Source organism: Peromyscus maniculatus, chromosome 19 (genome assembly GCF_049852395.1).
Source record: "Peromyscus maniculatus bairdii isolate BWxNUB_F1_BW_parent chromosome 19, HU_Pman_BW_mat_3.1, whole genome shotgun sequence".
NCBI classification, from domain to species: Eukaryota; Metazoa; Chordata; class Mammalia; order Rodentia; family Cricetidae; genus Peromyscus; species Peromyscus maniculatus.
Window position 1 is genome coordinate 71,950,003 of NC_134870.1, and position 24,784 is coordinate 71,974,786.

Sequence of the window (24,784 nt, forward strand, 5' to 3'; positions counted from 1 at the left end):
TTCACTTCGGGGTCCATAGCAGTCTTTCCATGACCTCATTCCTTGTCCACATCATTCAGGGTATGACCCCCCTTAGCCAAGCAACAGGGAAAGCCCAGCAGAGTGGCAAGGTAAACCACAGAGGGAGCTCCAGTTCCTGACGACGTCCGAGCATCTGCACACGTAGATGCAGCAGTACCTGGAGCTCCATCTGTAACTTCTCTGAAAAATCCAGTCGATACATGAAGCTGAGCCCACGGGAGTGTGGAGTGTGCCCCTGAGCACGGGCGATGCAGCCTTGTCTTGGTCTGGAACTTCACTGCCAATGTAGTGGTTAACCAGGAGAGGGGCAGAAGGGACAGAAGGTGTCTTTATCAACAAAACTCATCCTGGCTGCCCCTAGGTCCTGGCATAGGGACGGAAGGGGCTCCAGCTCGCCTGAAAAAACCTGCTGGGAAACCAACAAAACCTCAGGCCCCAATTCTAGCCATGAACAGGCTGTTCGACAACATGCAAGCAAAGACCCGCCTCCTGGATAGGGCAACCTGAAATGGACGGTCCTGTTGTGCCCTTTAACCATCGAGTACCTGCTTCCCACCCCCACCAGCTGGGAAAGCTCCCTGGCCTGGCCTTCATTTTATACTTATTTGCCCACACACGGCCAGCCAATCAGTGCACAGAGGTCTGTGTAACAGGAGGCACAGGCTCTGGACAGGCAAACAACGTGCCTGGAGTAATGGCGAGGGAAGAACGCTGGGCTTCTCACCACCCCTCAGGGTGCTGCCTTAGGCAGAGACCTGGCTCCGTCTCTCACCGCTGCATTCTCTAAGACTCCATGCTCTGGTTGCAGGCTGGAACGCCCGCCTCCTGATGTACGTTGGCGAGCTCTCAGCTAGCCAGCACCCTGCACATCTGAGACTGGGACCCTCCCTCAGTTGTCATGCCTGTGTGGTGAGCGGTTTCTTGTTGGGACTCCAATCCCACGTTAACGGAGTCTCATCCTGTTCACCTTCGCTATTGGCTCACTTCGTTCTCGCGGAAGGTGAGAAAAGAGCAGGTGAGAGGCAGAACTGACCGTCTGAACGACAGGTCCGGAGCACTGGCAGTGACCTCATGGACCCAACACGCACCTAGACTTCTTCCCGCACTACCCACCGCTTACAGAACAAACAGAAGAGTGAGTGACTGACTGGTTCTTTCGTTCAGGTACCTTTGGAGACAGAGGGCACTCTGTGACACCGCCCCCCCCCCCCCCCCCAGCTTCTCCCGAGGATGCCTGTGTGGCAGACTGACTGGCTCTGGCAATAATGCAGTACAGTACAGTAGATGCGTCTCATGACGAACCCTCTCTCTAGCTGCGGGCCCCGAGCACCAGAACAGAGCTGCCCGATTCCCCAGGTGTCCACCTCATGCTGGAAATTATGACTGCATCCTTCATGGTTTGGTAAAAGCTTCTGAAAAACTTCCCCAGGGAACAGGAAGAGCTGGGGGCAGCAAGCGCTGTCGTCTAGTCCCAGGACGTCCTTCTCCGTTAGTGCGCTGTCTGTTGTTCTACCAGCTCTGACAGGGACAGACTCAGGCTTGGTCACCCTGGCCCGCACAGCGCCTGCTGCTGAGCAGGAGCCTGGCTGAGGGAATCCCGAGAGGCCGCCCGCGCTGCTGTCAGGCACCAGAGAGAACTTACAAAAAGGACTTTATTAAATGGAAGAAGAATCTGGTGGGTGGAGTATGAAATATACAAAAACTTTACATCAGCTCTCTTAGGGCAGCGTAGGCCACCTCTCGTCACACTGCCCACAGTGGCAGGCTGTGGCCCAGGCAGCCCAGGCTGCAGACGGGACCTGCATCAGGAACCAGGTCATCTGCAGATCGGCCGAGGGCCTGCAGGGTGGCTGAGGCTCCCAGGCCTGCCTGTGAGTCTTGGTGTCCTGTACACAAGTATGTACACTGCCGTTTCACTTAAAAATCCTTCACAATTCTGATCGCATCAGCTGTGAACAAAGCCCAAGACGCCAGGTTTTCGCTACATTGCTCTAAGTCTTCCTGGGTCCCCAGTCCTCACACTAAATATGCTGTTGTATTCAAAGGGAAGCCCCCAAGGCCCTCACTACATGACTAGACATCACATGTCCACTCTCGCCACGAGAGGCCCTGCCGAGCTCTTTGGCATAGCACACCAACTCCTCGTAACACTTTGTCGCTTAAAAAAGTAGACTTTCCTATAGTAAAACTTCTTACAAACACTTATTTCTGCAAAATAATGTGTTTCTGTATGTGGAGCTCTGCAAAATCTAAGTTTTTCTGGAGAAAAAGGAGCCGCCCCAGGGGCTGTCTGGTGGCAGGTCCCCGTCACATGAGGTCATTCAGCTCCGCCTCCAGAGCAGCGGCCATCTCATCGGCTTCTGAACTGCTGCCCTCCTCCTCATCGTTGCTGGACTCCCCGCTGGACTCGCTGGCAGCGTCCTCTTCGTTCAGTTTTCTCTTGTGGCCTCTGAAGAGAGAAGAGAAGCCAGACATTGTGAGAACTGGCAGTGGGCAAGCATGCAGCCCCTAGTCACCTTGGTGCAGAAACAACCCCGTGGTCACTGTCTCAGGAAGGCATGCTATTTGGGCACACTCCACACTTGGCTGCCTTTGGAGAGGAGGGAGTGGCAGAGGGCTGGGTGGACTGGTGGAGAACATCCCAATCTTGAGGTACATGCCAAGGACGAACTCTGTTAGGTATAGGTGACGGATCTGTAACAGGAGCTTACGTAAGAGGTGGGTGACGTACAGGTACTCAGACACACCCATGAACTCTCAGCCTCACCAGAGCTGGTTCTAACCCAGTAAGGCATGCAGGGATGGCTCCGAGATTCTAAGTGGAAAGAGCATGTCACTTCTGAGCGAGGACAACAGGAATGAACACCACACAGTGACAAGAGGTGCTACTATGGGTGCCACGACACATTCTATAAAGACTCAGTTACTCGTGAACCGCCTTAGCTGTGTGTGCGTGCGCGCGCGCGCGCGCGCGTGTGTGTGTGTGTGTGTGTGTGTGTGTGGTGGGGTGGGGAGCTTATGACATGCATATACTCCTTTCTTTTGCTATTCAAAGTTCCAGACACTGGCATAAAGAAAAGACAAGATCCACAGAGGAACAACTGAATGACAACTCAGAAGGGGATTCTTTTACAACAACCACTCAAGGCTAAGTTCTGAAAAGAAATTGCAGTCTCTTCAGGTAACTCCGTGCAGCACTCGGGACTTGTCTGAAGATCCATTTCCTCAGGCCGTCACTCTCCTACATAAACTAAAGCAATCACCAGCACTTTGTACAAACAGCAAGCACTACTGCATGCTTCTAATCACCAAATTCTGTTGCCCAGGAATCTGCAGACCAGAGCCAGAGAGGCACCACATTGGTTAGCCTGCTCCTTTCCTTAGCCCGCAGGCTCTAATGACCCTGATCTCTCAAGTTTCTCTCTATATGACCTTGTACCCTAACTGATCTAATAGCTCCAATCCTCAGACAACTAAACACATTGTAATCATGGCCACAGAACAGAAATTTCTTTGGCTAACACACATGCATGTATGCACACACATACTCTACAGCATGCACAGTGGGAACCTGCAGCATAATGACTTGAAATTACTGATGCTAACATTAGGAAAGCTTTGTGGTTTACATGTGAGGCAGGTACAATGTAACAAGGTGATGGGATGGAAGCATTAGACAAGATACTCCTTGATTGTATCCAAGTGAAGGAGTGCCCATTCCAGGTGGCTCGTAGCATCAGTGTTACAGCGAATACAACACTAACAACCACAACAGTTCAGTGCACTGTAACCTCCATGACAGCCTTGGCTCCTCCAAGGTCCCCAGCCCTACCCTGCACCCCTTGAGGAGGACAGGAATGTGATTTTTTTTTTTATCTACATGCTGGGGCCCCTGCACTGTGAGATTTTTGCATCAAAAGCTATGTATGTTATCAGCCTAAATTCAAAATCCATAAATCATTTTTGAAATGTCAAGCAGAACTTTTCTATAAAAACAGATTTTTTTTAAATATACAAAAATGAAGGGTTGATCTTTTTTAAAAAAAAAAAAAAAGATTTATTTATTATGTATACAGTGTTCTGCTTGCATGTATCCCTTCAGGCCAGAAGAGGGCACCATATCTCATAACAGATGGTTGTGAGCCACCATGTGGTTGCTGGGAATTAAACTCAGGACCTCTGGAAGAAACAGCCAGTGCTCTTAACCTCTGAGCCATCTCTCCAGCCCCGAAAGAGTTTATCTTAAAACCGATATAAAAGGCAGAATCCAGATCCTTGGCCTGGGTCCTTTTCCTCCAGAAAAACTTGTATTTTGCAGAGCTCCACATATAGAAACACATTATTTTGCAGAAATAAGTGTTTGTAAAAGACAATTAAAATGAAGAGGAACTATAGAAGAGGTAAAAGTAGATTTCTCCAGGAAGATAGTGTAAAGGGGTCCGGACTAGACAGGAGTCTTGGTAGAAATCATGACAAACATGGAGTAGTCTGGCCCCAGGCTACTGCAAGCCCATGCACATGGAGTAGATGCTGAGTGAGCAGTAGAGAAGCTGGTCACGTGGGCCTTTGGAAACTTTGGCAGGAATGGGGCAGGGCCTTTGGAAACAAGGGAACTCCGTGCTGAAGACACCTGGGTTCTGTACAGAGGGCACAGCTCCAGAACACAGTGCACGACTCCCAGGCTCAAGCCTTCAGTTCAGGCTCACACAGTATGCTCTCAGGTGGTTTCAATGCAGACACATGCATCTATGGCTGCCAGGTTATACCTCAAACTTCTCAAAGGCAGGGAAAAGAAAGCTGCCCGAAACTCCCTATAAAAACCCACCAGATCACTATCTACTGTGGCCTAACCACATTCTGCTGACAAACAGACCCTTGTCACCCTTACGGGAATGCCACAGCTTTGTTTCTGGTCTTGACCATTTGAACCAGTGCATATCAAGTCTCACTGTGGCTCTATTGAACTCCCAGTGACTATGGCCACATCTTTCATCTCTGCTGTTCTTAGGGTGTGTATAGTCTCTCACTGCTCAGGTCTGGGGGAGTCTCCTTAGACGTGCACCCATGCATCACCCCATCTGCAGCTATCTTCTTATTTTCTTACAGTTCTTTTACAAAAAAGTTACCTTTTGATTTATAGCCAGTCCGTTCTATATTGCTGCTAGAAACTCACGGTGTAACACATGGTTACATTTAGTTCTGGTTCTATTTAGGTCTGGATCTATTCTGAGTTAATTTCTGTGTTGGGTGTAAGGTATGGGTTGAGATTTCTTTCTTCTACAGTTGCACAGCTCACTGCTATAGTACCAATTGTGGGAAAGAAAATTTAAGAACTGCCTGAGGGAATATAAAGACCCATTATTTAAAGAAACCTTTTGAATTTGAAGCAAAAGAAGAAACCTCCCCAGAAGTGTACTTGGCTGCAGGAAAGCGAGTATTTGTTTAGCCAAACAGATCACCAAGTTGCAAACACTGGATTTGCAAGACAGATGGCGCATACTTGGCCATGTATGTGATGTGATGTATGAAATGCTCTAAAAGCGGCAGGACAACAAATAACCTACAAGAGAAATACTCCTTCAGTGAACAAAAACCACCCAAACTCAAGCAGACAGAAAACACAGTGCTGCGAAATGTAAGTCAGGGTACTGAGGGTACAGAACACCTCACTCCCCAGCTGGGCTGCCCTCAAACAGCTGGGTGCAAGAACTCAGTGCCTTGAGTTCTGGAAGCCATGTGAACTCAGGCTCTTTAGGAAACAGGTTCAACAGCACACTGACACTGAAACACACATCTGCTTTGGTCCAAGTCTGCTTTGTCCCACCTGCAGGACATCACGTGTCAGGAACAAAAGCATCCACAGATGAGAATGTTGGTCCAGGATGAACATGACTGCCAGAAAGCCAAGGAGGCCAAAGGGGGAGAGGAGATGGCTCAGTGGGTAAAGTACAGGAAGGAAGGAAGGTCTGAGTTTGGATCCCTGGCACTCATGTAAAAGCTGGACATGATAGTACACGTCTATAATCCCAGCTAGGGATGGGATGGGGGTACACAAGAGTGGATCCTGGGGACATGCTTGCTGGCTAGTCTAGCTGAAATGGCAAGCTCCATATTAGGTGAGAGATCGTATCTAAGAATAAGATGCAGTGGCAGAGGAAGACACCCAGTGCTGCCCTCCAGATGTGCATGCATAGGCTGATGCATCTCCTATGCATGTGTGCATGCTCTTGAACACAAAAACAAGCCAAGGAGGGGGTCACTCAAACTTGTGCCAACAGAGAAGGAGGTAGACAGATACTAGGGTACGGAGGTTCAGAGCTGGCAGAAGTTGGGATAACCTGCACCCGATTCTGAAATGCATTTTTAACTAGTGCTTGCTAGCCATGCTCAAAGGGCTTTAAATAAGTCTCACCCACCCTCAAAAGTCCCTCCCACTTATGCTTCTTTCTCCAACAGCATCTTCAAACAGAGTGAGCCCAAGCACAGGGCAGCCCCAAACTGTGGCTGAGTGGCCAATGGATGAATACCACAGCCAGCTTCCCCACCTTGAGGACTGGGCTCCAAGTGGGCTCATTTGTTATGGTGTAGCGCAAATGAATGCCCAGTGGTTGAGCAGGAGAACATTCTGGGCAGACATGGAACCCATGTAGCTCTGCTCCGGGAAAGCTGGCTGCATTCTGGAGCATATGGAAACGTGTGTGTCCACTGTTGAAGATCCTTCCATTTGATTACAGCATTGGTGCACAACTGACAGCCGAGCGGCACAGCTGCCTGCTCTGGACTAACAACGATGCCCAGAGTGGGCACAGGTCTGCAGCTGGGTGCGAGAGGTTCCTGAGGAACTATGAGGGGAGAAGTAGGACCCGGAAAGAGCAGGTGGAAAAATGTCAGAGAAAGACAGCAAAAGGCACGAGAACTGGTCCTCACAGCATCCTTCTAAAGCCACGCCGTGAAGGAGCCTCATGGTAGACAAGCACTCTAGTGGTGGCCTGCAGAGCACCCACAAGAACAAGAGTGGCCCCCACGTGGCAACTCTTAGCCTGGCAGGCCCAGCAGTGTCTTGCTGGCAGGTGTGTTCAGAAACCACGGGTGACGTGGAAGGAGTCTACAGTAGGAAGCTGATGTCCTAACCATCAGGAGTTTTGGATCTAAGACTGAAAAATGACTCGAGAAGCCTTTCCTCGAGCTGACACTGGCTCATAAGCTGCCACAGCCTGTCCTGGAGACACCACTTCCTACCAACAACCAAACAACCATTCTGCTTACCCAGAAACCATCATTACAGAAAAAGATCGAATGTTTTACTAGCAAAAAACTAAAGATAAAAACATCGAAGAAGCTAGGCATGGGGCCACAGGTAGATCTCTGTGAATTCCAGGTCCAGCTGGGGCTACATAATAAGCCTCTGTCACAACACCCAACAAAACCCAAACCCTACCAACCAAATAAGAATCCTACAAAACCCCCAAAACAGAGTGACAAAATGATCCGAAGGTTAAATAAAAATATGAGAGGCACCTGACTATTTCCAGTCCTATTCCCAGGACCTGAAGACATAAGGGAGGATGGCACAGCCACATGTGCCTGTCCTGGGGACCTGCTCGCTGGCCAGGAGGAAACAGCTGCAGGTGGTCAACACTGGAGGAGGAGGAGGATCTTCTATCTGACACAACTGGCTGCTGTCACATGCTGCTGTCACTGGTGACTTCCATTCTCAAATAGCAATACACACTTCATGGCTCCTGGGGCTGTAAATTTCGGTCACAAAGTGTGCTGGGATGGGAACTGACTCCCATGTGAGTTCAAATGTCAGCACTATTAGGCCTCCCTATTTTCTCTATTGCCAGGCCGCTACTCCCCAGCCACCCTCCAGAAAGCAGGGAAACTTGGTTGAGATTCTGGAAATTCTCACTTCCTCTGGGGTGTGATGCAGAGCTCAGGCACACAATGGCTGGCTTCCCTACGGAGACTTAATTCCCTCAAGTACATTTTTACTACAAACTTAAGTGCTTTGTGGGGAGGGGTCTTGAGAGAGGGTCTCAGGTAGCCAAGGCTGTTCTTGGGCCCCTAATCCTCTTGCATTTGTCTTCCTGGAATTACAGACAGTATTGCCACACCTAGCTTTGACTGTTTGAAAACAATACACAAAGTATCAATACCATCTTTTTCTGGTCTTCAAGCAATCCTTTGAAGGTCAATTTGGCATTTTAATTTTTTAAAAATTTAAACCAGCACTTAAAGTTATGTGTATAACGTAAGTAAAAGGAAAGATAAAGGTAGAACACCATTTTGGATAGAAAGCCAAATGACGAACTATATTTTATATTTTAGATGAGAGAGAGAGAATAAACACCATCAGAGTTGAATTTTACAACAGGTTTCCTATTTCCAGGATACTCAGACTGACAGAATCTCCCCACACAGCCTCTGAGCTGCACACAGGGGCTGCCTAAGCTATGCTACCCATCCTGCTGGCCCCACCCAGCTACGACAGCAGTTACCGCTGCATCTCTAGTTGGGTGCTGTTTCCTTTAATGGTCACAGGAAACCCATTGGTGGGTGTTGTCTTATCTGTCTGAATCTCAAGGAGCTGAGTCTCACAGGTCCTTAAAACAGGGCAGTGTCTGCCCCACGGGTGTGACAGAGCAGAGGGACTGCGTGTGCTCATCACCTTAGAAATGAGTGACTCTTAGTGAAATGCACAGGACATGTGTCATGGATGTGAAACTTGTGCCAACTCCGAGGGAACATGAAGCAGAGTACATGTCCTCTGCAGAGATGGTAAGACCAGGGGAGAGCAGACTGATGGGGCACGAAGACCACAGGAAAAGAGAAAGGCAAGAGAGCAGGTCCATGGCAGGAGGGGACAGGCTAGCAGGTCCATATGAGAAGAGACAAGTCCTACTGCAGACAACCAGACTAGCTCAGCCCTTTATGGCCTCAGCCTGTAAGAGACCCTGGCAGAGCTTTACAGAAAACAATGCACAGGGTCCACTCTTGGCTAAAACAATGTCTACAGCAATACAGTTTAAAATACACCATGAATAAATCAAGGTAATTAAAAATTACCTTGAAAATTAGAAACAGATAGCTGTAGGCCACAGTGATGAGTGCCACAACTGATAGGTTTCACTGCCTCTTAGTGTAACATGCAGTATTTATATTTTGTTCTTACAACCAGCTGCACAACTCCATAGAGAAATATTAGCAGATTTAATTTTGGAAAAGCTGAAAGCTTAAAAAAGCATATCTAATTCAATGTGGTAGAAGAATATAAATATGAATAATAGATGTAAATTTCCTCCCCAATATTTCAGCTTTCTGAACTCACTGTTGTCACAGCATGCATGGAACACCGCCCAGGGTTTATTATTCAAAGATGCAGCACTATTTTAATAATCACAGTGCTGTTTTACACCAGCACCCGATCTAGGAGGAGCCAGCTGTGTGGTTTGTTCGGTAGAAAGGAAGGGAAAGGCCAGCATTCTACGGGGCAACCCTGCTTTCTTTATTCCACTGTCTTCACTGGATATGGACGGGTAGGTGCACAAGCCTGGAGAAATACTTCCCAAAAGATTTGTGTTTGTGTGGCTTTGCACACAGATAAAACTACATAGGGAACAAATGTGCCTCTGCTTACACACATACACACACTTTGGGAGGTCCATTCTAGTGTCTACATCTGAACAGGCAGTAGTCCAGAAAATGCAGCTGGGACATACAATGTGGTCACACAGCTCATGTGTTTTTCACACTTATCTTGACAGCTTTTTTTTGTTTTGTTTTGTTTTTCGAGACAGGGTTTCTCTGTGTAGCTTTGAGCCTTTCCTGGAACTCACTCTGTAGCCCAGACTGGCCTTGAACTCACAGAGATCTGCCTGCCTCTGCCTCCTGAGTGCTGGGATTAAAGGCGTGCGCCACCGCCACCCGGCACCTGACAGCTTTTGAAAACTGCAAGCTCACACACAGACCCAGGTGATCGAAGTTTCAGCTAGGAGCATTTCTGAGCTGTTCTTGCTCTTCTTCCTGCTAGCCTCAGATAGACTGATTCAGGCTAGACTTCTTCATAGACTACCAGCTGCCCACAGATCCTGAGCTTCCTTCTGGACCACAGCCTCTATTTCAAGGGCTGGCATGGGTAAGTCGGCATCAGATCTGAGGCGACAGCTGTGCGCTCCTAACTGCCTCTTCCTGCCTCTCTCCTCTACAATGTTGCTGGCAAACACCGCACTTCAGTATGTCACAGGCCCAGCAGTCCACTCTGTGCATCACAGCGTAAGTCAATCAGGAGGAGGAGATACACAGAGCACTCTTTTCCATGGCGACCGACACGCCCTACTGCTTGTGGGGTTCACAATGTTGTTCAAGTAGGACGCATTCAGTTGAAAGCGTCAGGGCTCCTTAGAAGGAGTCTACTCCACTTGTGAGGCAGTTTTGCTGGCACAGGAGTCTCGCTCGGCAGGTGAGTGCTCTGGGAGCACCTGGATGACCTTCTGTCTGTCCTGTTTCTCACCTGAAAGCAGTTTCACTTCACTGGAGAGCTTTTGGAAATACATCAGGCTTCTCTTGCTGCCTTTTTAAGTTTTCTTCTCATCTTTCACGTTCACAGTTTTACTGTACTGTGTCTGGTGTATTTCTTATCTTACATGGAGTGTGTTGAACGTTTGGGTCATAAATATCAATGTCATCAAATTTCAGAAGTTTTTAGCCCCACCCCCAAGAATATATATATATTTTTTTGCTTTCTCTCTCTTAAAGTTAATTATCATGCCAAACCTAATTTCTGTGTGAGCATCTCTGCAGCTCTACTTAGTGAGGTACCTAGATGTGAGAGCTGCGACTAACATAAGCCTCCAGGAAAGAAAGGGTTGGGGCAGGCTTGGGCAGAGCTGCCCTGGCCATCCCTGTAACCACACACTCTGCATGAGAAGATCCAACAGACCAGAAAGAGCCTGGGGCCAGGATAGGGAGGTTGTATCAGGACACTATTCCTTTATAAAGCAGTGCTACTTTCCTTGTGCCCTCTATGTCCCCATACCTAGGCCAGTGCTAAATACGCAGCAGAGCCTGCCCTGGGGCTTTGTGTCCATCTGGCATCTTCTCAGGCTGGCATCTCAGAGGGTCCTGCCAGCCAGTATGTGTGGAGTAGCAACACTGAAATCAATAAGGAACAGGTTCTAGTGCCATCACAGTCAGGGCAGGACAGACAGACCTCATCAGGCTCTCTGTCACCCAAGAGTTACAGTATCAGCATAACTGCTGTGGGCTTTGCCGTTTAAATACTGTTGCTTCCCTTTCCCCCTCACTCTAGGAGCAGACTAAGGTCATGCTGTATTTCAAAGCTGACGGCGGTTGGCCGTGATCCCTACTCCCCCTCCTTACAGAAAGCTCTTGCTGGAAGGGAAGGTAGCTACGAAGGTCCGAGCCTAAGAGGTCCTGCTACACCTGTGTACTCTACTTGGGTGGCAGACACTTTCCAGGCTTGGCTGGGTCTCTTATCTAAGGAATGTGTACAGAGAATGCTGTGTGCTGCTATGAGAAGAGAATGAATCACTTCTTAGTGGCTAAGTACAAAATACAGCCTCCTTCCTTCTGTTAGTCATTTTCAAGTTCAAGTGGCGCTAAGATTCTGAACAGCTTGGCCGTGTGAACCTGACAAGATGTGCTGCCAAGCAGAGCACACATGACAAGCCAGGCCTGCACCTCAGTTGCACTGCTTCAGCACACGAGGAATAGGATCACTAAGAAACCTGGCAGAGATGTGAGACCTCCGAGTCTAAGAGCAGAGTTGATGGAAGCCGGGCCCACCCAGAATGTCACCTTCCCATCCAGTCCCCAATAGAGGCGTGCTGGCTCTGTCGGCTGTGACAGCTAGAAAGGCCACGGAACCTGCAGCTCTCCCCTCAAGAACTGCTGTGGATGACGTGGGTCTCTGGGGTGAGAACTGTGTGTGTGTTTGCTAACAAGGCTCCCCTCCTTCATCCTTTGTTCTTCTGCTCTTAAGTTCCAAAACAATTAGTCAAAACTAAACAACTACAGACATGACTTCTTACCTGAGGAGCTAGAGAACAGACAGGCCTGTTACCTAGAAATCTGTGTGGGTATACACCAGTCTACATCATCTTGATGCAGCTACACCCAGACTTCTGGCTAAGTCAGGTGGCTTTTGCTCAGAGGACTCATCCTGACCACGGCACAGAGACCAAGTTAGCACAATGAAGCCCACCTTTCATTCAGGCTCGCAAGGGGGCATGGAATCTAATCCTAAGAGCCCCACTCCATGATTCCCTCCCCAAGACCAGTTCCAAGCTTCCCTGTAGACCCTAGTGTCTTCCCAGAGCTGAAGACACATCTACCAAAACATGTAACTCAAGTGGAAAGACAGGTTTGTCATGACCCTGTATAGAAGTTACAGATCTTTTTAATTTAACATGATTCTGCACCATTTCAATGCCCCTGGAAAGTACCCCTTCCTGATGGCATAATGAAAACCCCGATTCCTGTTAAGCTGTGAGCCCATCTGTCCTGAGCCATTCTAAATTTGGGGTAAGGGCCATCCGCTACAAGCGACACCATCTCCATTTGCTGCTGATGTATAGGACCTCAAAAAACACACATTCTTTCTAACTGCTGCATTTTCACTAAAGAATAGTTAAAGGCCCGGCTAGATGACAACAGACCCATGCTGCTGCTCTTCTCATTCAGGTTTCTCAGGTGGATGCCAGGAGGCTGAGCAACTCTCCCGTGTCATACGGTGGGTGGGAGAGGGCACCAGAAACCGAGTTCTAAAGGAGACCCTGAGGATGTATTTGGTTTGCATTTCTTTGTAAACCAAGGCTCTGCCAGACTGCTGAGCTCAGGGTTTTTTCTCAGATGAGCTGTCCAAGGTTTTAAGAAAAAGAGCACAGTTGTGACGTGGTACATACAGTCCACACCTCACCCTGAGCTGTGAGCTCTGACCACACAAGGGACAATAGCAGGGATAAGACAAGACTCCAAATCCTAGAGAGAAGGGACAGGGCAAGGAAGTCAAAGGACTCAACCGTGATGGCGATGGCATTTCTGGACAGGGACACAGACAGCAGGGTTTCCTCTGCAGGAGCAGCTGTACTCAGGGGATCAGGGGACTCACATCCAAAGGCTGGTGCCCAGTGCAGTGGGGGCCCTGTCTTATACACACTTTAAGTCCCTTTGTCCCTTCTAAGATGATAACAAACATTCCAGTGGATGTTATTTTACAGCCACAGCGCTAGGCCATTAAGACTACATGGATGCAATAAGATTGCCGTGACACTGAGGCCACAGGAATGCCATACGGCTGAGCCATGTTATCTTCGCTGTTTGTTCTAAAAGGGCCCTTACACACTACTCCTGAGCTCTGCATCTTGCCCACCATTGGGAAATAGGAGAGGACAAGACGTTATATAACTTTGTACTCAGCTACCCTCTGCACAGGCAGCCAGGTACAAACACTAAGCAAAGAAAAGATGAGAATATCAAATCAAGAAAAGACCAAAGATGATTATGAAGGAAAATACAACCATGTGGCCTTCTAGACAGTGAAATGATTGAAGTCACAAACAATGCTGCATCATTTTATAATCTAAACCTGAAAGGATCACACAGGCAGGACTGAGGCAAGGAAAGAGTTAAAGTGTGGAAAGCAGGGGCTTTCTCTTTAACAGGGACAATGCAACAAAGGCTGCAGAAAGGTGGGCTGGGGAGGGGAGGGGAGAGCAGGGGAGGGGAGGGCAAGGTTGGGCAGAGGAGGGCGGGGCGGGGCAGGGCTGGGGGCAGAACACTTGAATTAGTTATTTTTTATTTTATGCCTTTTTCTGCTTTTGGGATTTTAAATAAATTCCCATCAATTTGGTAAAACAAAATTTTAAAGGCAAATCAGCTCGTTGAGGATATAATGCCCTACACCACTATTTAATAATAGTACACAGGGATCAACAGATAAAAACAAAAAGCCCACCATATATCCAGAGACTAATTTCAAACTCGTGGAGAATGTTATTTAATAAACTGTGACAGAACTATTAGGTCCTTTATTTGTTTTACTACAATAGGTGAATCTTTGCTGAGATGTTTGTTAGAAGTCAGGACCTCAAGTATCTGATAGAAACGTGTGTCACTGCAGACCCTGAGGCCAGGAAAGCCAGCTCTGACTCTGCACAGAAGCTGTCAGCACCTGTGCGACGGGACAAGACAGACAAGCGATAGCTAAAGAACACAGGTCTGTCACTGGAAAAGCACTGCCCCGTCCTGAGAGGAGGGTGACGACGGGCATGCTGCCCATCACTTCCATTCTGACAGCAGCAGGTGGAGCCGCACGAGTCCTGCTCTGCCCCGACTGCCCACTAGTGACAGGACAGGCACTACCGAGCTGGGACTCAGCGTCACGGTGACCTCCGATATTTAGGAAGAGTCCCCACGGCAGCACCTCATCCGTGTTTGTACTGACATACAGGAGAAGGGAGGGCAAGGCAGCTTCCCCGGGACGGGTCTCTAAGTGCTACCAGAGCCAACCGCACACCCACTGGTAAGATCGACTGGCACAGGCAGACGCTGCACAGGCTCCATGATCAGCTCCTGGAGCAAGGCCAAGGGTACACCTCAGGCCAGTCCCCCACCCCACAGCTGCCACCCTTTACCATTGCACAGAATGACCTGAGGTGTGACAGTCAGACCTCTCAGTAGAGAGCAGAACCACATGTAACCAGAACCAGCTCCCATGAATGGTCGGAAGAGTCTTAGAGACCAAAACAGGCCAAGTAGGGTTCTCTGCTCCCTTCCCACTGCTGTGAAAAAGACGGCAGTGTGCGGGCCGGGGACTCCCACTCATGTGGTCCCTCCCGTGGACCCTGCCCACCGTCACCTGGGCCCCCGCACGCCGGTGGCGCTCCTCTCTCCAGACGAGGACAACCCTGGAGGCTGCTCTCTGCGGACCCCTGGGGCCCTGGGCTTCCTGGGCTTCGGAGCTCGTTCCTGTTCCGTGTCTGGGTCTTCTGGCTTCTTCTTCTCACTGTCACTGTCGTCGCTGCCTTCTCCAAGGATGTCATCGACCTGACAAAAGGTGGAGAGTCAGTGGCCTTGCAAGTTAGCTTTCTGTAAGAGTCACATGGTCCGCACTCACCCAGAAAGGACCACAATAGCTTCGCATCATCCTCACATAAGGGCATACTCAGCACCATCCTGCAGGGGCCGGATGTTTACTTCTGCTTTCTACTTGAATTCTGGGGTCTGAAACTAAGCTTAAATGACAGCAAGAGAGCAGAAATTCCCATGGAGCCTGCACACGAGCCCGGAGGAAGGGATGGTGCTTTCATTTACCCGCTGAAGTTCTCACATACAGTACTGATGGATTGTCTGTGAGCTGGCCATTTTCTCACCATCTTCTAGATCAGTGAGACCCAAAGCCTGAGCACCCACTTCCCAGGAGGAAGTGGCTTCTGGACACTGGAGGCTGGCCTGCAGCTGTGCTGCAAGGCTGCTGCTTAGCTGGCTTTTCTCTTTCCCACCTACCTCAAGCTAGGAATCTCACATGAGGATGATGCTACAACAGTGTGATGGCGAGGAGGAACAGGCCGGCCGGCCTGCCTGCCTGGGATTCCTGCTCCTGATTTGAGGGTGGGCAGAGGGAAGTGAGGTGGTGGGGCAGAGAATGGGGGGACACACAGCAAGTAGAAGACAGGTGACAGGCTGCCGTTAGGGGAACCTCACTTGGGGCCAACACTACAGTGAACTACCGTGTACCCGAGTACCAGAGAGTAGCGGCCAATGCTGTGCAGAGAAGGCACCTGGCTTTGGCCTTCTGGCCCCAGAACTCAAGCTCTTAGCTCTTTTCCTGCACTGCAGCATGAGCAAAGCAGGGAGAGTGGGTCTGCATTCAGCTGTCACCACTCAAGTGGTTTACGGAGTCCGAGCAATATAACGGGGTAGGTTCTGCCCACAGCACAGCTTTGCCAGGCCAAGGGGCAGCCGGGGTGAGATACATGGCCACCAGTGTCTCTGCGTGGCTGACTGCATCTATATCCCGATCAGAAAAGCATTTCATCTACCATGCCAGCATTCTTGTGTGGCAGACACTGACTTCAACATGCATTAACTCTGCTGGCTGGCCAAAGACTTACAGAAACATCTTAAAAGCCCAAACAAAAATGTGGGCGGACACCAAGTCTGGCCTTGTTTCACTCAGGCTTCTCTTGGGAATGCCATAAATGTTCCAGAAGCTTTCGTTTACAAATGTGTCAACTGCCTTTGAAAACTAGTTATCTTAACGAGAACTACCTCAATGATATCTTTCAATGAACTTACTGAAAAGACAAAATAGGAAAGTTGTTTTAAATGTTAAGGAAAAACTTAAAAGCCAGTATGTGACTTGGAAAAAAAATTCAACATATACTGACTTAAGTACTAAATCTTCACAAAAGGCCACACAGCATATCAAACACTCCTGGGTCCCCAGCCAATCTCGGGAGACAAGCTCTCTGAGAATTTGTCTCATCACAGGTTTAGAGCCAGTAAGTGTGGCAAGAGGTGAACAGTGACATCTGAACCCAGGGACAGAAGCCAGCAGCCAGCCCAGAAGCCCGTCTTTCTCCTCGGTCATGGAAATGCCATGCAAGAGACGGACGGACAGACAGCCTCTTCTCAGCATGGTACAGACCCAGAGGGGGAATGTGCAGAACCAGCGAACCCCCCCCCCCCCCCCCCCGCCCAGTTCAGACAGGAGCAGCGTACCTTACAGTGCCACTATTCACAGACCTGACCAGAGAACAGGAGCTCCAGGAACAAGTTCCTCAACCTTAAACTTACACCAACTGACGTGGAACCCAAATGAATATATTTACTTCCTTGTCCCAAAGAACCACCTGTAGCTAGAGTTTTCCTGCCTTGCCCACAGTCAGGACAAATCTCTGTCACCCGCCAGTCCCACAGCTGCTCAGACCCAACCAAGTAAACACAGAGACTTATATTGCTTACAAACTGTATGGCTGTGGCAGGCTTCTTGCTAACTGTTCTCATAGCTTAAATTAATCCATTTCCACAAATCTATACCCGGTACTTTACATCTTCCCTGTCCTGGCGGCTGCTGCAGGCAGTGACTCCTGCCTTTCTGTTCTTTTATTTCTCCTCTCTGTTAGTCCCACCTATACTTAGTGCCTAGCCATGGCCAATCAGGTTTTATTTATTGACCAATCAGAGCAACACATTTGCCATACAGACCATCCCCCAGCACAGCCAAGTGCAGACCATCTTAGATACCTGCACTCAGGCCCGTGGTCCTGATCATCCTCTATGCGGACCTGCTGGGTAAAGCCACGAGGAACCCAAGAACAAGCTCCCATAGGACATACAGAACATCCCACAGCAACCAATCTTCTAATTAATAGAACTTTCTGACAGAAAAACTCAATTTATAGATGCATTAAGTCACTTTTTTCTGGAAATTTCCTGACGATGTTACAAAGGACAGAGAGGATTCCACACAGAATTTCAGGGCCTACAGGACACTGCTGACACATGCTGACTTCATGGCCTGGTTCACCCTGTTGCTTCCTGAGACTGTCCTGGTCTCCTCCTTACATGAAAGTCAATGTCCATCAGTCACAGTTCCTGACATATTCCTATGACCATGATTCAGCTTCATAAACAGCCACCATCTCACAGTACTTTTAAACTCAATTATATGCATTCTTCTTTGTCTGTAGCTAGGTTAGTTTTCTGTTGTTGGACAAGGCCTTGTGTTTTCCACACAGAACGCTTCTGGGACTCTAGTGGTGGGCATCTGAAAGTCAGCTGGGAGCCAAGCAGCCAACCAAGACAGGAGGGACCTGTAACTCACTCCAAGGGCAGCTGCAACAGAGGAAGTCGCCATTCCAATGGTGGATATTCCCACACAAGGCTGTTCTGGCCATTGGAAGGACTCCTACTGGACGTCCAGTGGCCTAGTGGTTATGCCAAGGCAAGAGTGGCAGCCCATGACCTCAGTCCTACAACAGCAGGAAATCACGTGCATCCCTAGGAGCCGGGAGGATGCTCTGAGGCCCAGCAGGGGATTCCTGACCCTGGGAACACGGCGGGAGACATGGGTTGTTGCCTTACATGTGTGGCCCTCGGTATGCAGCATAGAAAACTAATACAGAGGTAGAATGTATTTTAGGGGATGATGTCAACTGAGAAGCTATTTTTATGAAGAGAAAACACTTGGAAGGCCAAAGAGGAACTTTAATGACATGTGAAAACCCCCAAACTTGGAAAACAAACTGAGGCATTCTGAAACGGCTCAAGAGGATTTCAAGTCTCACACAGATGCTGGCTGTGGGCAGCACATATGCTCTGAAAACGACTTATGCAAATGACTCCACAACCCCCAGAAAGTTCTTTACACCAGGGAGATGAACACAAAAGAGAACCACAAACTTTCTCACACATAGATTTTCACATGCAATGAACCTTATCTCACTGAAACTCCAGTGACCAATACTTTCAGGAAAAAACAAAGGGCCAGAGAGACAGGACCATTCTTCCAAACACTTTACTAAAAAATCAAAATCAAGCACAAACACCTGATCAGGAAGTTTCTGATCACCATCAAAGGACATTCTATGTAGGATACATTGTTACCAAATGGCTCAATGACCTCTACTGACTAAACAGATTACAAAAAGGATGTGTTCTTAAGGACTGGTTAACTAGGACAATCGTCTAAGATCCAGTCACAAGCTGACAAGAGGTAGAAACAACTGCTGTTCAGTAACAGTATTCCCAAATACCTTTCCATGTCCGCTGTGCTCTGGGAAACTAATCCTCAGATGTGTGAGTACGCAGAGCATGGTCACAGTCCAGGCTGTCTTTTCAGTTTCCCGGACAGAGAGGAATCCAGCATGAATTACTGTTACACAGTCGATCTTAGGCCAAACGGTAAGAGTGATTAATTACTGTTATAAAGAGAATGGGAGCAGATAGACAAGTGCTGAATTCAGTGGGAAAACAAACCCACTCTAACAAGGGTAGTTTTTAGGTTATGGTGCCAAACACGGAATCAGATGATTCTTCCACTGTGTAAGGAAAGCACCCCACACACACACACTCAGCAGGTACTCATCATGCCCTCCCTCACAGGTTCCTGAAGTAGGAGGCGACCGTCTTCAAAGACAGCGAGGTGGACTGAAGGTGTCCACTCAGCCAAGGAGGACCCCAGCAACGGGAGGGATCTCCTCTCTCCACAGCCGGTGAGGCACCTGGCCCGCTTCTTTCGAGGCCTGACTTTCCTCGGCAACAACTTTCTAAGACTGATCACAGAGGCAGGCAAGCAGGAGATGAGGTGGTGCACTGCCCTGCCTCCTAATCACAATACGAAACCATCTCTGTTCAGGTGCTAGCGCTCTTGGCTTCTTTTTTTAAAGGTAGTATTTATTAATCAGCTGAGGATAAACAGAATGTCCACAATAGTAACTTGCTTCCTAAAATGGAAAGATAAAAGACATGGGAAACACAGAATTCTCCAGTACCGATTTTTTTTTCTTAAAACATTGCTCTGGGAAGCCTACATCTTGCACAAGCTAGAGAGTTTCCTGGTTTTCATGGCTGACCAAACACATTCTGCCCAAGACAGTATACAATAGATAGGGCCACAAGACAGAAGACATGGACCACCTCTCCTCCAGTCACAGGACACAATCACAAAGCGGCAAAAAGAAGTCTGGAATAATACACCAAAGTCCAGCCACTGTGAAAACAAGCATTTAAAACTGGGCAAAGAACTACAAACTTTTCCTGGTATCTAAGAGCCCCTGGGCCAATTCCTAGATCTACTCTCCACAGAGCCTTCGCACCAGGTTAAGAAGCAGAGGACCGCACAAGCCTAGCTGGTGACCACCTGACAGAGGCCCAGCCCCCCCCCCCCACACACACACACCTTCCCATGGTCTCTCCGACCCAAACAAAAGCACCAGGAAAGTCTGGACTTGACACTGACACAGTATGGATTTAACCCATCCACCTCCACACCTGGCCAAGCCAATGTGCACCAGGAGGCTGCTATCTACCTCCTCCTCCTCATTCAGACACTCTCAGCCATCGTTTCTTCAGGAACATTCCTGCTCCAGCCGTCCTCCTTCAGATTCAGACCAGCAGCAGCACTCCCAGGTTCCCTCCCTCCATTCCTGGGTGCTCCTCAAGGTAAACCACTCCTGAGATTCTGTGTGGAAGGGTCCTGTGACAGTTCCCAGGACAGTGCCCCTGCCCACTGTGGTTCCACTGGTGGATTTTTGTGCTCTGCCACACTTCTATACACGTCACTTCTGAAACTAGTCCTTCTGTGTAGTTCCTACTTCTTCAGTAACTTCAGGATGGCTCACCTCCCACTGGCCACCTTAGGCGGCATCAAAGTTCCTGTCTGGTCATTTCACTGTCATAGTCCTGCTTTTCACTGTATAGTACTGACTTGGCAGAGGAAATCTGTGTTGCTTTCTGTGGACAAGGCTCCAAAGTGAATCTGAGAGGCTCTGTAACGCTACCTGCTGTTGAGGTAGATGCTGAGTTGATCACTTCTATCCTCAGTCAGTTCTAACAGCATTGGCCCACGCCTGTGTTTTCAGATGAGCCTGAGACTGGTATGGGCTCATAACCGACATAGGAGGGATTCCTTCCCCAGGTCTTCCTCAGAGATTACCCTCAGCCCCCACTCGGCAGTGGGTAGTGGTAGGTAGTACATTGGGACCAGAGCTGCTTTTGGCAGAGTGGTAAGTCATGGGTTCTCGAACCATAGGGGCCGGCCGGTTTTGATGAGAGCTCTGCCATTTCACTGGTCCCAGCAGATGTCTAAAGGGCCAACAGAAGCCTTGGTGTGCCTGCCTTCACTCGGAAGCCAGTCTCCTCTACCACCTTCAAGCCTGGGGAGGACTCCTGCACAGCTCTGCACACCCATGTTCATCACTTAAGGACTGTCTGTACAGACTGGGGATCCCTCCTTTCAGACCGGCAGTCCTCAGGTACATCAAAATAGAAAAGACATAAAATGCCATTGCTTCACGACACAAATCCTTGCTGTGGCATGGACAAAGCAGGATGGACTGCCCTGGAAGACAACTTGTCTGTCCGTCCTACTGACTTTGCCCTCAAAGTGCCACTCTGCCTTTCCTCTGGCTCAGTGCTCCTGGCACGGGGTATGGTACGACCTCACACCTCCCAGTACACACTTGAGTTTCCAAGCAGAACTTACCTGCTCCCACCCTCATGTACTAATGATGGGATCCCATACAGTGCCCTGAGAGAACCAGAGAACATGACTTTTCAAAAGTGACTGCACAGTAGAGCAGGTTAATTTACACAAAGGATTCTGAAGGCATTATTAGCAACGTTGACTACACACAAGCATGTAGGCCTGAATCCATGCCCTGTCCCCATGGGCTTTCTCAGCTCCAGAAGCAAACTCAACTTGTCCTAACGCTTGCAGGGCAGTGGAAAGATACCTGTTTCACTCAGAAAGGAACAACTGCCAGAGACAATTTGCCTCCAGCAAAGAACATGTCTTAGGCAACCTGCCTGTGAACATGGCACCCAGCAGGAGTGGGAAAAGCAATTATGTGCAGCAGCCTCAGCCCCAAACTGGGCACAGCTGTGAGACACCAAAGGAGAAAGTTGTGCCCGCCACTGCCAGGCTTCCCGAGGTACAGGGCACCTGGATGCAAACTGTACAGAAGACCAGCTTGCAGGCTCTGGGGTGGGGTCTCTGTAGGACCCAGCAGTCACTACCTTAAAGTAGCTCACACCAAACAGACTTTGAACTAACCAGGTAATATGAACATGCCTCAGAGTTTCCATTTTCTTCAGCCACCTTTAACTCATATAAGCATGAACCAAGCATACAACCATTAAGCTTGTATGCATCCTAAACAAGTATATAAATGTTCAGCAGAAACAAACCCTCTGAGACCAGCAATATGGCTCAGCTGGTAAAGGCATTTGCTGTCAAGCCTGATGACCTGAGTTCCACCCTCTGGGCCCAAAGAGGAGAAAGAGAGAACCAACTCCTGCAAGTTCTCCTCTGATCTTCAACATGCACGGCACCCCTCCCCGCCCAGTGAGTGATAAAACAAAACAACCTTCAAACCATAATCCTGGGCTGCATCTGCCTGCAGGGTGGAAACTGCCAGCACCTAATCTCAAGGGTGGAGACCCTGTCCACCAGGACAGGGGGAATGGCTATGGCTGGTCCTGCTCAAATGAGGAATGGGATTTGTTTCACTGTTGAGATGGGTTCTTCTCTCCAGCATGGGCTAAGGAGGCTAAGGCCACACAGTTGTGCCCAGACTGTTCTCATTTCTCCTCCTGACACTGAATAAATTAGGGCCAGAGTGTAAATTCTGACCATGGGCTGGACAGACTGAGGTTGTCTCTGCAAAATAAGTCTGCAAAATAAGCACCCAAGCTGTCAAATTCATGTTGTTGTAGAAGAACTGAGAAGTCCCTTTGTCATAACTGTTTTGAATAATGTAATGCACATTAGATGTGCTATGTAAGTTCACTGAGAAGCTGGCTCAGACCTAAGCATGTCTGTCTCCAAGTGTCCTCCAAGATTTCCCAGCTACAGAAGAGCTAGCCCACTTCAATCTGTAACACGGAGGGAAGAGAACAGTTCAAGAGTTAAAACACCATGTCTTTGAGAACAGCTAGAGGCGAACCATTTCTAACAGGCGTTATCATCATTTATCCTATGGTATGAAAGTGCCTACTGTGGGCCTGGGAAACTGGAAGCTCAGCCATGGGAAGCTCTCCCACAGAGAGAGGCACAATCAAGAACTCTAGCTGACTGCTTCAGCTGACCTGCTCATTGCTGATGGATGATGGGAATTGCCTGGTTTGATGACTCAGGACCAGGACCTCTGCCTGGCTGCCTCTGGGGCTCCCCAGTTGATTTCTGTAAGCCCCTGCTTTAGTGAGGTTACCTTTTGTTTGCTCCCCCAACTAGGTTACTCCAGTCTCCTCTGCTAGATGGTTATCTATCATTGCTCTCTATTTGCTACAAGACATTTATTTTTCTTCTTTCACTGCTGTGTATGTAATAAATCCACCCATTCAAAACCAGAAGTATGGCTATCAAAGATCATTCTCTGGACTGTACAGAACAATAACTACTAGAGCAGTTTACTAGTGATAAGGCCTGGACAGTTTAGTTAACCTAGTTACCTATCTATGTTACTAGTGATGGGGCAGCCCATATCCTCCAAGCCCACTTGACTCCCTAGATTGTCAAGAAGAATCTTTGGCTTCTCCACGCCTCTAGAAACATACACAGGATTACAAGGTAGCGAAGACAGAGTTGCAGCTTTTTATCAACTCTGTGTCTCTGCTGTACCTTTCGTGGCCACCCCACCTCTCATTTGCTTTCTAGGCAATGAGGACTACTCTGTGGTTCTGGACAGAGAATGGCACCACCAGCACTGTGCTAGAGCACGGGCGTTCCCTGCCCACAGCGCTCTAGCAGGCAGTAAGCCATCCAAAGCTCTGTGAAGTCAGTCAGGGACGGGGGCGACAAGGGCGGGGTCTCTCTCACCACTCAGGGGGAACAGATGTGGTGGGGAAGAAGGGGAAGTCTGCTTATTTCTGAGTCTTTCTCCCTTCACAGGTACTGTGACCCCACCACACGGCACCAAGCTTCAGCCACTCTCTATGGCTCTCTCAATCTTGCACCTTTCATGCTTTCAAAACCAGCACCATGTGGACGATGCTCAGATATTGCCAAGTTCTGTTGGAAGTTCAAGATGCAGCCGGGCCCCTTGGCAGCTCCTGTGTGCTGACTTTGAGGAAACATGTTCCTATTGTCCCAGGAAGGCAGGGAAGGCTTCACTTCAGTGGTACGGACCTCTTGGACAATGACGGCCATTTCTCAGCCCCAGGCACATACATTCTTAGCAAAAATATCCACAAATAGCCTCAATTGAGTCAAGGACAAAAAATCTGGTTCCCCTCTGAAACATTTCTCCACTGTCTGCATTATTCTTAGCAATTTTATCTTCCAACTCCTACCAGAAAGGCCCATTAAGCTCTAAGCACTCAAAAGCTTTTCTGGCCCAAAGTTCTGAAATCCTCCACAATCCTCCAATAAAAGAGTCCAAGGCACATGGTCAAGTTCATGGCAACAACAAACCCACTTCTCTAGTAACAATTTCTGTTCTAGTTTCTTTCTGTGGCTAAGATAAAAACACCCTGACCAGCAACGTAAGGGAGCGAGGGCTTGTTTGGCTTACAATTCAGGTCAGTCCATGACTGAGGAAGTCACAGTGGCAGAAGGTGAAGTAGCCAGTCACGTGCCATCCAGTAAAAGGCGCAGAAACGAGTGCACCATGCTGCCTGCTTGCCCGTGCCTCCTCCCTCAGCCAACTCTCTTCACTCCCACAGTTCAAGGGCCAGTCCATGAAATGGTGCCGCCCACATTCAGGGTCCCTCTGCAGACATGTCCACAGGCCAACCTGAACCAGACTCACTTTCTGGGTGATTCTGGGTTGTGCTAAGTTGACAGTTAACACTTACTAGCCGAGTTACACATAGGACGTACATTTTGTACCCTGCCACTACACACAACACTGATGAATGCCGCCGGAAATACCCCAGCTCAGACTTGAGACGGAATCGCACTGTTTTCTGCTCAAAGAATATTGTTCTCTCATGAGGAACCATAAATATGAAATCAGTGTATCTTTCAATTATATTGTGTTAGAATGTTGATTTTTAAACATGGTATTTGAGTTGT

General features: G+C 48.7%; 1 protein-coding gene across 3 annotated transcripts in view; it reads right to left on the reverse strand.

Annotated features, from left to right (window-relative positions):
• Nucleotides 1–1,655: 1,655 nt before the first annotated feature.
• Ctdp1 (CTD phosphatase subunit 1) overlaps nt 1,656–24,784 on the reverse strand; it is a 63,500-nt gene continuing 40,371 nt past the window's right edge. For all 3 annotated transcript variants that reach the window (XR_013046200.1, XM_006973875.4, XM_015992699.3), the window contains 2 exons: nt 14,903–15,090; nt 1,656–2,470 (listed from right to left, as the gene is read on the reverse strand). Coding sequence is in view for 2 of the 3 variants with exons in the window: in XM_006973875.4 (XP_006973937.1) it covers nt 2,329–2,470; nt 14,903–15,090 (330 nt within the window). In the remaining variant the exon portion in view is untranslated. The remainder of the gene's footprint in view (nt 2,471–14,902; nt 15,091–24,784) is intronic.